The 14507-nt window shown below is 40.3% G+C and overlaps 1 protein-coding gene across 5 annotated transcripts in view; it reads left to right on the top strand.

Annotated features, from left to right (window-relative positions):
- The window catches only part of LOC114898454 (protein DDI1 homolog 2), a 36959-nt gene that overhangs the window by 13131 nt on the left and 9321 nt on the right, over positions 1-14507 (top strand). For all 5 annotated transcript variants that reach the window (XM_029227964.1, XM_029227960.1, XM_029227959.1 and 2 more), the window contains 4 exons: positions 1780-1906; positions 5004-5131; positions 8817-8945; positions 13750-13853. In XM_029227964.1, the coding sequence (XP_029083797.1) occupies positions 1780-1906; positions 5004-5131; positions 8817-8945; positions 13750-13853 (488 nt within the window). The remainder of the gene's footprint in view (positions 1-1779; positions 1907-5003; positions 5132-8816; positions 8946-13749; positions 13854-14507) is intronic.

Raw genomic sequence — 14507 nt, 5'->3', positions numbered from 1 at the left:
TGTACAGCATAGCGATTCAGGGGGTTTTTTGTTTGTTATTTTGTGTGTGTGGTTTTTCTTTTTCTGCAGATAATATCTTGTAATGACCAGGTACTGATATTTTAACCTGTTTAGTTAGAACCTCGGTTAAAGAGAGTACCCGTTAACCAGCTGATGCCAGTTAAAATGATTTCGTTCCAGGAAAACAGGTCCAGTGCCATCAGCCTGTTTGGCAAAGTGCAACCCCTTTATTCTCATTCACCCTAAATTTAACAGTAGTGCAGTTGTCACCAACAGTTTATTTGGGGCTGTATTTTAGCCATTCTTGTATTTAACAGAACATTTGTTTTTAGTCATCTTTATGAATAAATTTTCTCTGTACATTTCTCCAGTTTTACTCCTGGGTTTATGAAACCCTACTGATTAAATTTTAAAACATAACAGACACTTAATAACTTATTCCTCAATAACCATTTTTAAAATTTAGGTAATATTTACCTACAGAGAAATACTTAGATTTTAGGTATACAGTTCGTTGAGTTTTGACAAACTAATGTAACCAGCACCCCAGTCACAATATAGAACATTTCTTTCACTCCAGAAAGCTCCCTTATGTTCTCTTCTAGTCGGTTTCCTCCCATTATAGGCTCCAGTATTCTGATCCTTAGAGGTTAGTTTTGCCTAATTTTCATCTTCATGTAAATGGAATCATATAGTATGTCCTCCCTTGTGTCAGGCGTCTTTCACTCAGTGTTTTTTAGATTCATCCCTGTTGTGTCTATTAGTTCATATGACCATTGTTTTGGTTTCTTTAATGTCTTATGCAGCATATCTTGCCAAAGACCATGATGATGGCACTTGTACATTTATACATTTGAATGCACTCACATTTACGAAATAGCAAATAAAGGTGGTTCTTGTAACATACATCCATCTTATAGCAAGCAATGTTTTCTCTTTGCTAATTTTCCTGCTTCGTATCCATCGGGTAATATAGACAAACAGTAGTTTGCTTATAATTTATCTGCTTTAAGGCAGAGTGTGTTGTAAAGGAAACAAAAGTAGAAGAGGAAAAGAGGGATAGTAGTGCTCTCTTTTATTTCTAGGTAATAGGATAATAAGGGCAGTGGGGAGGGGAGGGGTAGCATCATTTATCTGCCACACTGATTTAAATTGAAAAGTCATCGTCTCTGAGATGATGTCTACAAATACATTATTTCTTTTTTTATATATATAAATTTATTTATTTGTTTGTTTCTATTTTTGGCTATGTTGGGCCTTTGTTGCTGTGCGTGGGCTTTCTCTAGTTGGCGGCGAGCGGGCTCTGCTTTTGTGGTGCACGGGCTTCTTATTGCGGTGGCTTCTCTTGTTGCAGAGAACGGACTCTTAGGCGCGCGGGCATCATTAGCTGTGGCACGTGGACTCAGTAGTTGTGGTTCTTGGGCTCTAGAGCACAGGCTCAACAGTTGTGGTGCACGGGCTTAGCTGCTCCACGGCATGTGGGATCTTCCTGGACCAGGGCTCGAACCTGTGTCCCTTGAATTGGCAGGCAGACTCTTAACCACTGCGCCACCAGGGAAGCCCCAGCAAATACATTATTTCTTTACACTAAATTTAGGTGAAGAAGTAATCTTTTCTGCAGAGAATAGAAAGTAAACGTAATTGCTCATTTTAAGTGATTTCTAGCCATCCTTTCTGCATCTCTTATAGTTGTATTTTGAGAAATTGTTCAGTGTGGAAAAATACTAATAAAGAATGAAAATATAATGGTTTTTAAGATTTTGCCCACTGTTCTTGCAGAGAAATTTTCTAGGGTCCTGGTGGAGCAGCAGCAGGACCGAGCCCGGAGAGAGCAAGAAAGGATTCGTCTCTTTTCTGCGGACCCTTTTGATCTTGAAGCTCAGGCAAAGATAGAAGAAGATATAAGGTAATGACTCCTTTGCCCAAAGAGCAAGATTTAGAGAATCTAGGGTTCCCAAACTCCAGGTGATCTTGTATTTTTTGGGCATCTGCTTTGAGGTAGATTCCTTATTTTGCATCTGAGGTAGTAGCTTCAGTCTTCTAGTTTATTCTCTCCTCTTCCATTTTCCTTGCATTTTGATTCAACATTACAAAAATACAGCTACCTAATTTAATGACTTTCTAAAATTTTGATAAAGACTCCCTGACTAGCCCACAGCACATTATTAAGGCAACTCCAGGTAGATGACCCCAGGACTGAGCAGAAGCCCCCAGTTTGGTGAGACTACTAGGCTGGCTACTCAAACTGATTGGACTCTCTTTCCTTAGACATAATGCATGAGCCCTGATTAAATCCAGGGCTTGGACATGACTGAATTAGAGAAAACTGTACAAAGAGGAACCTTATAGTCCTAAGTCCGGTTTCCTTCCACAGTTCTTGTACTGGGCTCAGCAGATAAACTGACTGCAGGACTGGTTTCCAGCTCCAGATTCTCTAGTGCTATGGTTCTCACCTGGGACAGCATTAAAGTCATATGAGAAGCTTTTAAAAATGCAGGTGCTCAGGCTTTACTCCCAAATCTGATGAATCAGAATCTTAAGGGGTGGGACTTCCCTGGTGGCGCAGTGTTTAAGAATCTGCCTGCCAATGCAAGGGACACGGGTTCAAGCCCTGGTCCGCGAAGATCCCACATGCCGCAGAGCAAATAAGCCCATGTGCCACAACTACTGAAACCCGCACACCTAGAACCTGTGCTCCACAACAAGGGAAGCCACCGCGATGAGAAGCCCTCGCACCGCAACGGAGAGTATTCCCCGCTCGCCGCATCTAGAGAAAGCCTGCACACAGCAACGAAGACCCAACACAGCCATAAATAAATAGAGAGATAGAATCTTAAGGGGTGGGGCCTAAGCACGTACAAGGATACTAGTGCCAACCTTGGTCCCCTTACTAGTCACAAGCAAGAAGCTGTTCAGTCAGTCCCTTTGAATAAAAGAACAGTTGCTTTCCCCCATTCCAGATTCGGTTTATTGCTAATTATGAAGGGCTTAGTATAACTAAGAACAATAACTGTAAGGCCACTCCTTTTAGGGGCCTGATCATCATCTTTGGTTACTTAAATGAAGCCTAACTTGGTCATTATATTACACTGTTAACTTGGAAGTCAAATAAAGGGTTTCTTATTTCTCTGAGTACATTTGAAATCAGAGAAATGTAAATACACCAGAATCAATTGATAGCCCTAAGCCGTTCACTTGTGTTCTTGTCTGTATAGTGTTCCCATTAATTGTATTGGATACTAATAACTATCTTTGAGAAACATCCCGCTAGGTAAATCTATGCAGAGAAATGAGAAGATATTTGTGTTTTCTGAACTAGACCGCATTGCAGCTATAAGTGAGCCTGACATAACTCTCAAGAACAGTTGCATTCAAGCCAGGAAGCAGGAGGGGTGGGCGGGGCAGTGGGGAGGCATCATAGCCAAACCATGACACCGAGCTATTGGAAGAGAGGTGAAACGAGGCACATCCATAGGCTCATGTTTCTTCCCAGGGGTGAGGTAGGGGAACTGGGACAATGCATGTGTTCTTTTAGAGGAGAAAACCTTGTGCCTGTAAAGTGACATAGAGCCCAGGATAGCCAAAGTAACTGGTATTATTTCAGATGATTTTTTGCTGAAATGTATCTTGGTTGGAATCAATGTAAGGTCAGGAGTGCACAACTAATTTTAGGTTATTTTTAAATTTAATAATGTGACCTAGGAGAAAAGCTGTGTAATTGTATAGAATGCCTATAGCAGTTTTATTTGATATGCTACACCAGTGATTACACAGGGTACATGTACACTGAGGTATATAGTAGCTCGCATATTTCCCGGGCTAAATTAAACAAGTTTACCTTTGACTTTCTGAAAAATTTAATATTTTATTATAGACTGGCTGATAAAGCCATCAATACAATTGGGCTAGAGTATTATTACAGAAGGGACCGGCGCTACAGTTTAGAATAGAGGTCAGCAAACTTTTTCCATAAGGAGCCAGGTAGTGAATATTTTAGGCTTTGCCGGCCATGCAGTCTGTCGGTAGCACTCAGTTCTGCCAGTGCAGTGTGAAAGCAGCTATGTGAACGGTGTGGATGTGTTCCCGTAAACAAACAGTGGGCTATAGTTTGCCACCCTCTGGCTTACAGCTGTAATTGATCCCACCTTGGACCCTGTTCTGTAATTGTCTCAGTCTTCAGCAAAGTTGCCTGGCCCCAGCCGTAGTTTAAATTAATGTTTGTAGTGTTTTGATGATGTTTCTAGAAGAGTTGGGGAGGAAGACATGAGATGCTGGAGTAAGCTGGAACTCCATTTTATGTGCTTTTCTCACGTAAGAATTAGAATATATTCAATTTTGAAGAAATATTTTGATGGACCAGGTGAACTATGATGCATATGTGTGTGTATAGTTTTCTAAGTGACAGCCAGGTAGTTAGATATTTTTGAGCATCTGCTCTTACCTTAGCATTGTGTACTAGGTGCTTTATACCTCTCAGCGATCCTATGATAGAAATTATTGTTCTCGTTTTACAGATTAGAAACGAATTTTTTACAGATTTGGAAATTAAGCAGCAGATGTAACACAAGCAGTCGAAACATCTGTGTATTATATTTGCAAACTATTTTTAATGCAGTGGACATAGAAAATGTACCCAGATAACCAGTAAATCCTCAGTTTAAATGGAAGCATTGATGAAATTCTAATATTCTACAGGATAAAAAGGGTTGTGACCCTTACTCTCCAGAATTTTGTTTTCCTGTTTCTGAGCTTGTAAAGGGAACATAATTGTTTTTACATGAAGGTGATTTGTATGCCTTTAGATTTTCTGCCAATTATATATCTCACTTCCTCCTGCTAAATCACATATTTCAGGATAGAGCACCAATTTCCATTTCCATGACTCAGCCGCTATAGTTGGAGGAAAAGATATGTACAGGTCTGTTTTTAATATTGTGACTTTGAAACAGATTGCTCTTCATGGAAATAATGCTTTTAGCGTGCCTGGTTTTGGTTTGTTACAGGCAACAGAACATTGAGGAAAACATGACAATAGCTATGGAAGAGGCTCCGGAAAGTTTTGGCCAAGTAGTGATGCTTTATATTAACTGCAAAGTGAATGGACATCCTGTGAAAGCCTTTGTTGACTCAGGTGATGTCTCCATCTTTTGTGTCTTTGTCTCTACATCCAACGTTCTGACCTGACACAGGGAGAAGGGGAGACTGGTGTCCGTTAAAGATGGCAGTAGTCCTTTGGACAGCTAACTAACAAGCCCAAGGGTTATTGTTTCACTTGCCAATCTTTTCTTTGTAATAGGTTTTTCTTTAATTATTTCTTAACCAGTTTTGTATTTTGCAGTGTCTTCCTTTATCTTCCTACCTCCCCTTATTTGGCATCCTAATTTCTAGGATACCTCTATAAGAAACGGGAGTAAATGGGTTTAGAATAAGGAGCTATAAGAAGGAGGTGTGTAGGGCTTCCCTGGTGGCGCAGTGGTTGAGAGTCCGCCTGCCGATGCAGGGGACACAGGTTTGTGCCCCGGTCCGGGAAGATCCCACATGCCGCGGAGCGGCTGGGCCCGTGAGCCATGGCCGCTGAGCCTGCGCGTCCGGAGCCTGTGCTCCGCAACGGGAGAGGCCACAGCAGTGAGAGGCCCGCGTACCACAAAAATATATATATATATAGAAGGAAGTGTGTAGAGTAGAGGTCAAACAGATATTTCAGCTTGGTCTGTGTGCCAGCACTCTACCAGGAGCTGTGAGGAGTATAAGGGTGTATGGGGCATGGTTCTTGCCATTAAAGAACTTACCAGCCAGGTCAGGAGACGAGAGTTCCCCACTTGAGCATTCAGATAATGCCTGTACTAACTGGCACCTTTTCTCTTAGTAACAACACTTTGCTGTTTAGTAAGACCACACAGGGCAGCACCATGTGAGTGTAATCGAGTGGTCTTGTGCCTTCATTCTAGGTATCTCTCTTGAGGCCGTGAGATAACGAGTGTGTTCCTAGAGAAGTAAAAACCCCTGCTCAAGTAGGTTTTCTTCCACTCGTTCATCCACAAATACCTGAGCACATGCTAGGTTTCAACTGTTAAGAGTTTGTGTCCTGAGATGCATATATTCCTGGGAGGAGTAAATCTGCTGATTATTTACTGTTGAGTGCTATGTGCAGGACCTTGTGCTGAGTGCTTGGGGGTAAGACTGGAGCTTCATAGGGCTCCTATGAGTGAGAGATAAATTCATAAGAGACCCTGATATAACACTCAGCATTTATTGAGCCCTTACTATGTGCCAAGCACCATGCTAGGTGCTTAGTATATCATCTTCAATTTTATTTAATCCTCAGACTATCCCTATGAGCTATGTTCTGTTATCCCTGTTTTATAGATGAGGAAACGTAGATATAAAGGGGGGAAGTCACTCTTCCAGGTATTCAAAGTTCATGAGCAGTAGGCTTTGGATTCAGCCCCAGATCTACCAGAACTCTTAACCACTGTGCAAAAATCAGATGCGCGTTGGATGAACATTAAGACCACATTCTCACTCTGACTGGGTTGCTCAGGCGTGGCTTCTGCAGAGAGAGGGCATTTGAACTGAGCTGTCTCCATGGGTAGAGGATTGGGGCTTTGACCTGAGTCTTAAGAAAAGGCAGGAGAGCAGTGAAAGGGACCCTTCTCATCCTGGGTTTGCAGACTTTACACCAATAACTAGCTTATGAGGAGTAGAGTGAGGAAGGGGGGAAGAAAAGAATTGCCTTCCCAAATTCCTTTTCCTTCATTATTTCTGGGCCTTCTTGACTCTAACCTTCCTCAAATGCCAAGAGGTTTAAGTGCCCATAAAGTGTAAGTTATCTGTGAGTAATATGAACAGGAAGTGTTGAAATTGAATGAGAGGAGAGATCACTGGGAGAGGACAGTCAGCTGGGGAGGAGGTGGGTCTTGAGCTGGGCCTTAAAGCATAAGTAGAGTTCAGAGAAAGCGAAAGTAGAGGAAGGGGCACTCTACAGGAGGGTCAGAGTGAGTAAGAGACAAAGGAGACACCTTCCTCTGCGTAAAGTGGAAGGTTTACAGCAGTCAGGCTATAAGGCTGGTATCTGAGGCCGTTTGGGCTGCCATAACAACACCGTAAACTGGGTGGCTTATAAACAACACAGATTTATTTCCCGGTTGTGGAGGCTGAGAAGTCCAAGATCAAGATGCTGGCGGAGGGACTTCCCTGGCAGTCCAGCGGTTAAGACCCCGTGCTTCCGGTGCAGGTGCGGGTTTGATCCCTGGTGGGGGAGCTAAGATCCCACATGCTGTGCAGCGCAGCCCAAAAAAAAAAAGGTGCTGGCAAATTGGGTACCTGATTCCTAGTTCATAGATGAACATCTTCTCCCTGTGTCCTCACATGGTGGAAGGGGAGAGGGAGCTCTCTGGGGTCTCCTTTATAAAGGCACTAAATCCCATTCATGAGGGTTCCACACTCATGACCTAATTAATCACCTTCCAAAGGCCCCACTTCCTAATATCATCACATTGGGAATTAGGTTTCAACCTGAATTTTGGAGGGACACAAACATTCAGTCTGTAGCAGCTGGAAATAGTTGGACCAGGGTGAGGTGGGATCTGAGGCTGTGGTGATGTGGGTTTGAAGATCTTATAAAGAGTAAGAACCTTTGAGGACCTTTGAGCAGATGAATAAGGGATCTGAAGAAGGTGGTATTTTAAGAAGATTGAAGGCAGTGGCAGTTCTGGAGTATTCTGTACCCCTAAAGATCAGAACTATTTCCTTGCTTTAAACTGTATATCCACAGAAAGGATTGGAAACCAGAGAAGTTGTCCACTAGCTAGAGGGATAGAGTGTGAGCCAGGTTGACTGCTATGGTTAGAAGAAGAAAGGTCAGAAATTGCCCAGAATTTATTAACAGGATTGGAACTGAGTTTGAGAGTTGGGAGAAGGCTATAAGAAGAGGGGTCGAAAGTGAACAGTTGCCTCTGTTTTATGGTTGTAAGAAAAAGGATTCCATTGGCAAAGAGAGAAATCCAAAGTGAGAATTATTTGGGGAGAAAGAATATTTATACCTATTGGCTTTGAGATAGACTTGGCAAAGAGAGAAATCCAAAGTGAGAATTATTTGGGGAGAAAGAATATTTGTACCTATTGGCTTTGAGATAGACATGTCCAAACACACAGGAATGTGGAACTAGATTCTGTGGGAGAGATTAGGACCCTAGGTAAAGATTAGAGAAGTGTCTGTCTTCTGCACAGGCTGACTCCAGCTCTGTGGGTGAGTGTATGTAACCAGGAGAGAAAAGACCTTAGTGCCCTCTTCCTGATAGGAAAGAGGGTCTAATTGTTGGAGCAGAGAATGGAGAGTTCAGTTATAGTTTTTTGAAAGACTGCATGATGTATTTTTTAACTGGTAAATTAGAGTGTCCCAGAGTTTGAAATAAAAATAACTTGGTAGATGTTTAGAGATACTCAGTGGAAACTGATCTGAGGGTGCAGTAGTGCTTAATCGAGTGTTTCCATCTGTAGACAGAGTTTGACTTTTTGGAGATCCTTTCCACGTAGTTTTGCTTTCTGTGTTTAAAGTTTTAAAATAGCATTTAATTATTACATTTAAATAATGTTATTTCCCTCAATGTGAAGTTTCTACACTGTGTTTCAGATTGCAGTGTAAAACTGAAAGTTGAACTAAGTGTAGCAGGAAGCCCGCTAGGTAGGAATAATCGTACACAGACAGAAGCTTGGGAGTATACTTGCTTTCTGCCCTGTTCTTAGTGCTGCATTTTTTTAGCTTCCCACACATGTGGATTTTGTCTTTGTTATCTGATGTTTCCCTCCACCTCCAGGTGCCCAGATGACCATTATGAGCCAAGCTTGTGCAGAAAGGTGTAATATAATGAGGCTGGTGGACCGTCGGTGGGCAGGGATCGCCAAAGGAGTGGGCACCCAGAAGATTATTGGAAGGGTACATCTAGGTGAGTGCAGGGCACTGGGAGTCTTTGTAGGGTAGTGGACTTTAAAAATTCCTTTTGGATAAGGGCATCTGATCCAGCACGCCCAGTCCCTAGCAGTTTTAAATCCTATAGTCTATCAGAGTTATAATGTAACATCGTTTAGCTGGTTACAAAAAAACACCAGTCCCCTATGTACTTCTGTTTCCTGCTCTTTAGAGATAACCCCTTTTCCACTATTATAGCTGATTTCTTTTGGTGCTTACGTCCATATTTCTAAGTAACACGTTTATAGTGCTATTTACTGACAGGACTATGTAAATACTGTTGAGAGCTGAGCCATCTAATTGAAAAAGATTATTTTTCCTTTCATGTCTAGTATTTTTTGTCGAAATTTTTGTCTTTTGTATGTGTGTGTCATTCGGTTTTTTTGGTTGTTACTCATCCCTAAACACGTACCTAGTGTGTAAATCTCCCTTATACATGTCATCCTATTGAAGATGCTGCTTCTAGCCGGGACTGGTGGTTCAAGGCTGCTTCATAGCTGCTGTTTTGGAATCTGGGTCCTGAAGGGTGCCTTTCACTTCCGTCTTACGTTGGGTGATATGGATCCCATACTTTTTTCTTTTTTTTTTGCACTCCTTGGTTTATTAGAGTATATCTTCCAGTAACTTTCTGAGGAGGAGTGCACAGGAGTGAATTGAGTCCTTAAATATCAGAACACATCTTTTTTTCCAACATTCTACCCGTCTGAGTATGTTGGAAATCACTTTCCGTCATGATTTTTGTCAGTGTGGCTTTGGAGGAGCTGGCCGCTATTCTCACTCTTGATCTTCTATGTGTCCGATTTCTTTTCCCTTTCTGAAGCTTATAGTTCTTCTCTTTGACCTCAGTGTTTTAAAATTTCACAATGATGTACGTGGGTGTAGTAGATCTCTTTTCGTCTACTGGGCTAGATACCTTTCAGTCTGGAAAAATGGTTCTGATAATGATTTCCTCCCCTCTGCGATGTCTGTTAGTCAGGTAGGATAATCTACTGTCATGGACTTGTCCTCTAGTTTATTTTCTTTCTCTTTCTTGCATTGTGTTTTGGGAGGTTTTTAACGAGATTTCCTCAACTTTGTCTTCTAACCTTTCTTTTCTGTTTGGTACAGTTTTCTTTCATGTTAGATGGTTTTTCTCAAGTGTCTGGTGATCCTTGGTGTCTGCTCATATTTGAAGAGTGGGACACCAGAAGGCTATTTGGAAGGTTAGTTGGGTGGGTAGCCATGCTGATGGTGGGTGATCTGGAAGTTGGGACGGAGAAAAAGGCTAGAGTCTCAGTAAGCTTCCACTTAACCCCTCTAGTTTTCAGTTTGGTGCTTGTTGTTGTATCTCTGTCTTCCTTCATGCCCACCTCTCTTACTAGAGCCTCTGTTTCACCCTCTTGAGAAAACAAACCTCTAGTCTGCTGTCGGGGTGAGGCGGTGGTCACCTGGCTGAGCAGAGTGCAGGAGAAGGAGCCCCGAGGTGCAGTTGTGCCTCCATAGCCCTTCACCACTGCTCCTGCTTTGGGCTCCCTCCACCCCGGTTTGCAGAGGTACTTGTTTCAACCAACTCATCAGCCTCTTGGGATAAAAAGGGTTACTGCTTAGTTTTCCTTAGTGTCATCTGCTTTCTAGTTCCAAAATTGTGTTTCAGTTATCTCTTCCATTATTTTTGGCCTTAGTAATCTGTACATTTTAAAAGAAAAACAACTTTTTATTGTGGTTTTTTTTTAGGAGTAAGTTAAGTTAAATACATGTGTTCAGTCCTTCGTCTTTAATCAGAATTGTTCTTCTCTTTGTTTTTTTCTTTCATTATCCATTTAACTAGTTGCTCATTGTAGAGAATTTTGAAAGTATAGAAATGTGAAAAGAAGCAAAATTAATTCTTTTAGGTGAGAATCAATCAGTAGTAGCATTTGGACATATCTCTTTCTGGCATTGTTTTCTTGTAAAAGGTGATCATATAATACTATATAGAATTTTTATACTTTGCTTTAAGAAAAAGTAAGAGCATTTTCCAAATGCCATTATAAATTTTATAAGCATCACTTAAGTAAATGCATAGCATTCTGTTGTATGGGTTTAATGGTCAACCCTTGGGATATATTTTTCCCCTAATATTTTGTCATTGTAACATGGAAGTGCATTTTTGTGCAAACTGATTTCTTTTCCCCTTAGTTAAAATTCCCATAAGTGAACCTACTAAATCCAAGATTATGAATACCCTTTAAGGCTCTTGATATTGTTAACTGGTACCAATCTAGTTTCTCCAGCACTGATTGAACATTCACGTTAATTTCCTTATACAATCAAGTATTTTTAGTTTTATCCCTTTAATTTGCAGATAAAAAAGTGGGTTTTTTTTTTTTTTTTTTACTGTAAATGACTTTTCTTTCGTTGCAAGTGGTAGTTTTTCTACCTGTTTTCCTCTTCATATCTGTTTCATTTTTCCTGGTTTAATACATTTGTCTATTATTACAAGTCTCCGTGTTTTCTATTATTGATTTTCTATAGAATAAGGATAGTTTAAATACCTTACCTCTTATGTACTTTCTTACACACAATAGGACTGAAATTGGGTAAGAATACCACAAACCAGTTGCTTCAGAGTCTGAGTTCTTAGATTTCTCATGGTTTTTAGTGAGAAGATAATAGGAGACAAAGAATACCAGTCCCTTGTGTCCTTCTTTTGGTTTTACAAGTTGTACCATTTTGCAACTTTGGCTATGACGGGTATCAAGAAAACCTTATAACAGTAAGGGTAGTCTAAGTAAAGGAGAGCTACACCATGGATAGGAAGTTTCAATATGTTGGAGGTGGTAGTTCTCCCACGTTCGTCAACAGAGTCGTCGTAATACATTTAAAACCGCAATAAATTGTTTTGTTTTGTTTGTGAGACTTGATGTGTTAATTTTAAATTTTATGTAGGCCCTTTATGGCAGGAGTAGTCAAGATACTCTGGAATAACTTCCCCTTCTAGATAATACCAAGACCAAAGGACTAGAACAGAAACAGACCCATGCTTAACATGAACCTTGATAAATGAGAGGGGAAGTCTTATGGAGCAGTGGGAAAGTTTTAGGAAATGTGCTAGGACGATTGGGTATCCATGGGGAAAAAATGAATTGGAAATGGGACCCTGTCTCACATCACACACAAAAGTCAATTCAAGGTTGATTAAAGGCCTGAATGTGCAAGGCAAAGTCAGGCTTTTAGAAGAAAATATAGGAGAATGTCTTGTGTAGGGAAGGGGTTCTTTAAAAGTTATGAAGGAAATTATTTGATAAATACAGCCGATTAAGATTAAGAACTTTTCATCAAGCACATCTTAAAGAAAGTGAACAAACACAAACTAGGAAAGAACTTAGTAACATGTATAACTAATAAAGGATTCATATTTAGAATATATATGTATTCTATATGTTTGTGTATCCTCCAACTCAGTAAGAAAAACTGGTATATAAAAAATGGCAGAAACATTTGAACAAGCACTTTAAGAGGGAACTCAAATGGTTAATAAGTGTGAAAAATTGCTCTATCTCATTAATCAGGGAAATAGAGAATTACTTGCCAGATTTTAAATCTAATAATATTGAGTGTTGGGAGAATGTGGAACAATGGGAACTTTCCAAAAACCCCTGGAAACATTTTGGAAAATAATTCAGCATCAAGTAGAGCTGAGCTAATATCCCCTAGAGCCCTGTATGTTTTTAGAGTATACCTTAGAGACACTCATGGCACACCAGGAGACAAGTGCAAGAATGCTCACGTTAGCATTGCTTACAACGGCAGAAACTGGAAGCAACCCAAATGGCCCGTAGCAGCAGAATGGATAAATAAATCAGTGGTGGTGTCTTAAACATTACGGTACTCACTCTTAGGGGTGGTATAAACGAAAGAAATACAGTCACGTGCACCCACAGGAATAAAATATCTCAAAGTATCTTTTGGGTAAAAGAAGCAAGTCGTAGTTCAAAACCACAAAACTAACCAAAATGTTGCTTAGAAATCAGAAAAATGGTAAGAAAAGATGGGAATGGTTAACATAAAAACCAAGATAGTTGGGAGGGTTGGAGGAGGCAAAGAATAAGCTATGATCAGTAGGACATACAGGAAACTTCTTAGTCTTCTGTTTCTTAACCTGGGAAATAGATGCATGGGTGTTTGTTTTATTATGCTTTATACTATATATATACAGTATATATATATATATATATATTTCATATACTTTTCTGCTCGTAAGACATAGTTAATGACAAAGTCATTTTTTTAAAAAAAAACATCTTACATATGAAATAAGAGGAGTAATTGAGGAAAGAGGCAAGGCAGGAGACTTCAAGCAAAGAAACTTGGTTATAACAGGCAGTAATAAACAGTTTACTTCTTGGAGCTTAATTTAAAAGGTTTAAAGTGTACTGATTTTATTTTCCTTTTAGAAAGCCTTTTGTAAGTGTACAGGAAGCAGGTGGTTAATATTGAAGGAATTGGTCTTGGTTTTTTTTTTTCTTTTTTTTTTTTTTTTTTAATTCTTAATGCCAGCTTTCCTCACCATCTGAGCGTGTATCATATATCAAGCCAGGTCTTGTGGGCAGTAGTTCTACCCAATCCACTTTAGGAGCTGGTGCCTTCATTGGCTTTTAACCTGATTATTGGTCTTACTGGATTTTCATCCTTAACTCACTTGTTTGCATGCTTTGGCTTGACTTTGACTGATTGCAGGAAGAAAGACACAGAATAATAGCTACATTTCCAGACCTTCGCTGGAAAAATCAGTAACCTCTTCCTTTCTTCATGTGCTTTAGCTCAGGTTCAAATTGAAGGAGATTTCCTGGCGTGTTCCTTCTCTATACTTGAGGAACAGCCCATGGACATGCTTTTGGGACTGGACATGCTGAAACGGCATCAGGTAATTAAGAGCTTCACTTTCTTTTTGCGTTGGCTTTTTTTGTGTTAAATGGTTATTCCATCATGGTTGTATATACTGGAAAATTAAGAAGCATGACTTCAAACCTGGAAAGGTCCTTAATTGGTGATGTTGTCATACAAGGTTTGAAATTCTGTATCAGTAGAAATAGAACCTTTTTGTGAAATCTTTCTGAATCTGTTGAATCTTGCCATCTGTTTTGAGACTATACTGGACAATTTGGTTCCCTTGTGTAATTTTTAGTTTCTGATTAGAACTCAAGTCATTTTTTTAAAACATTTTTTAAAAAATATTTATTTATTTGGCTGCTCTGGGTCTTAGCTGTGGCATGCGGGATCTTCGCTGCCAAGTGCGGGATCTTTTGATTGTGGCATGTGGGATCTGGTTCCCAGATCAGGGCTTGAACCCAGGCCCCCTGCATTGGGAGTGCAGAGTCTTAACCACTGGACCACCAGGGAAGTGCCTCAAGTAATTTTTTGATGGGTTTGTAGGGAGATGTACATAATACACAATGGTGATTTTACTGCGAGCCTAAGTTTAGTAAATCCTTAGTAGCTGGTCAGACAATACTTGGGGAGAAGAGCTTCGAGATTAAGGAAAAAGGTGTACATAAGATGTTGGGAATGGAAATGTTTA

This window comes from Monodon monoceros, unplaced genomic scaffold (assembly GCF_005190385.1).
Source record: "Monodon monoceros isolate NGI ecotype Baffin Bay Population unplaced genomic scaffold, NGI_Narwhal_1 Super_Scaffold_18, whole genome shotgun sequence".
NCBI classification, from domain to species: Eukaryota; Metazoa; Chordata; class Mammalia; order Artiodactyla; family Monodontidae; genus Monodon; species Monodon monoceros.
The sequence above is the reverse complement of the archived record's forward strand: the minus strand, read 5'-3'. Positions and strand labels throughout refer to the sequence as shown.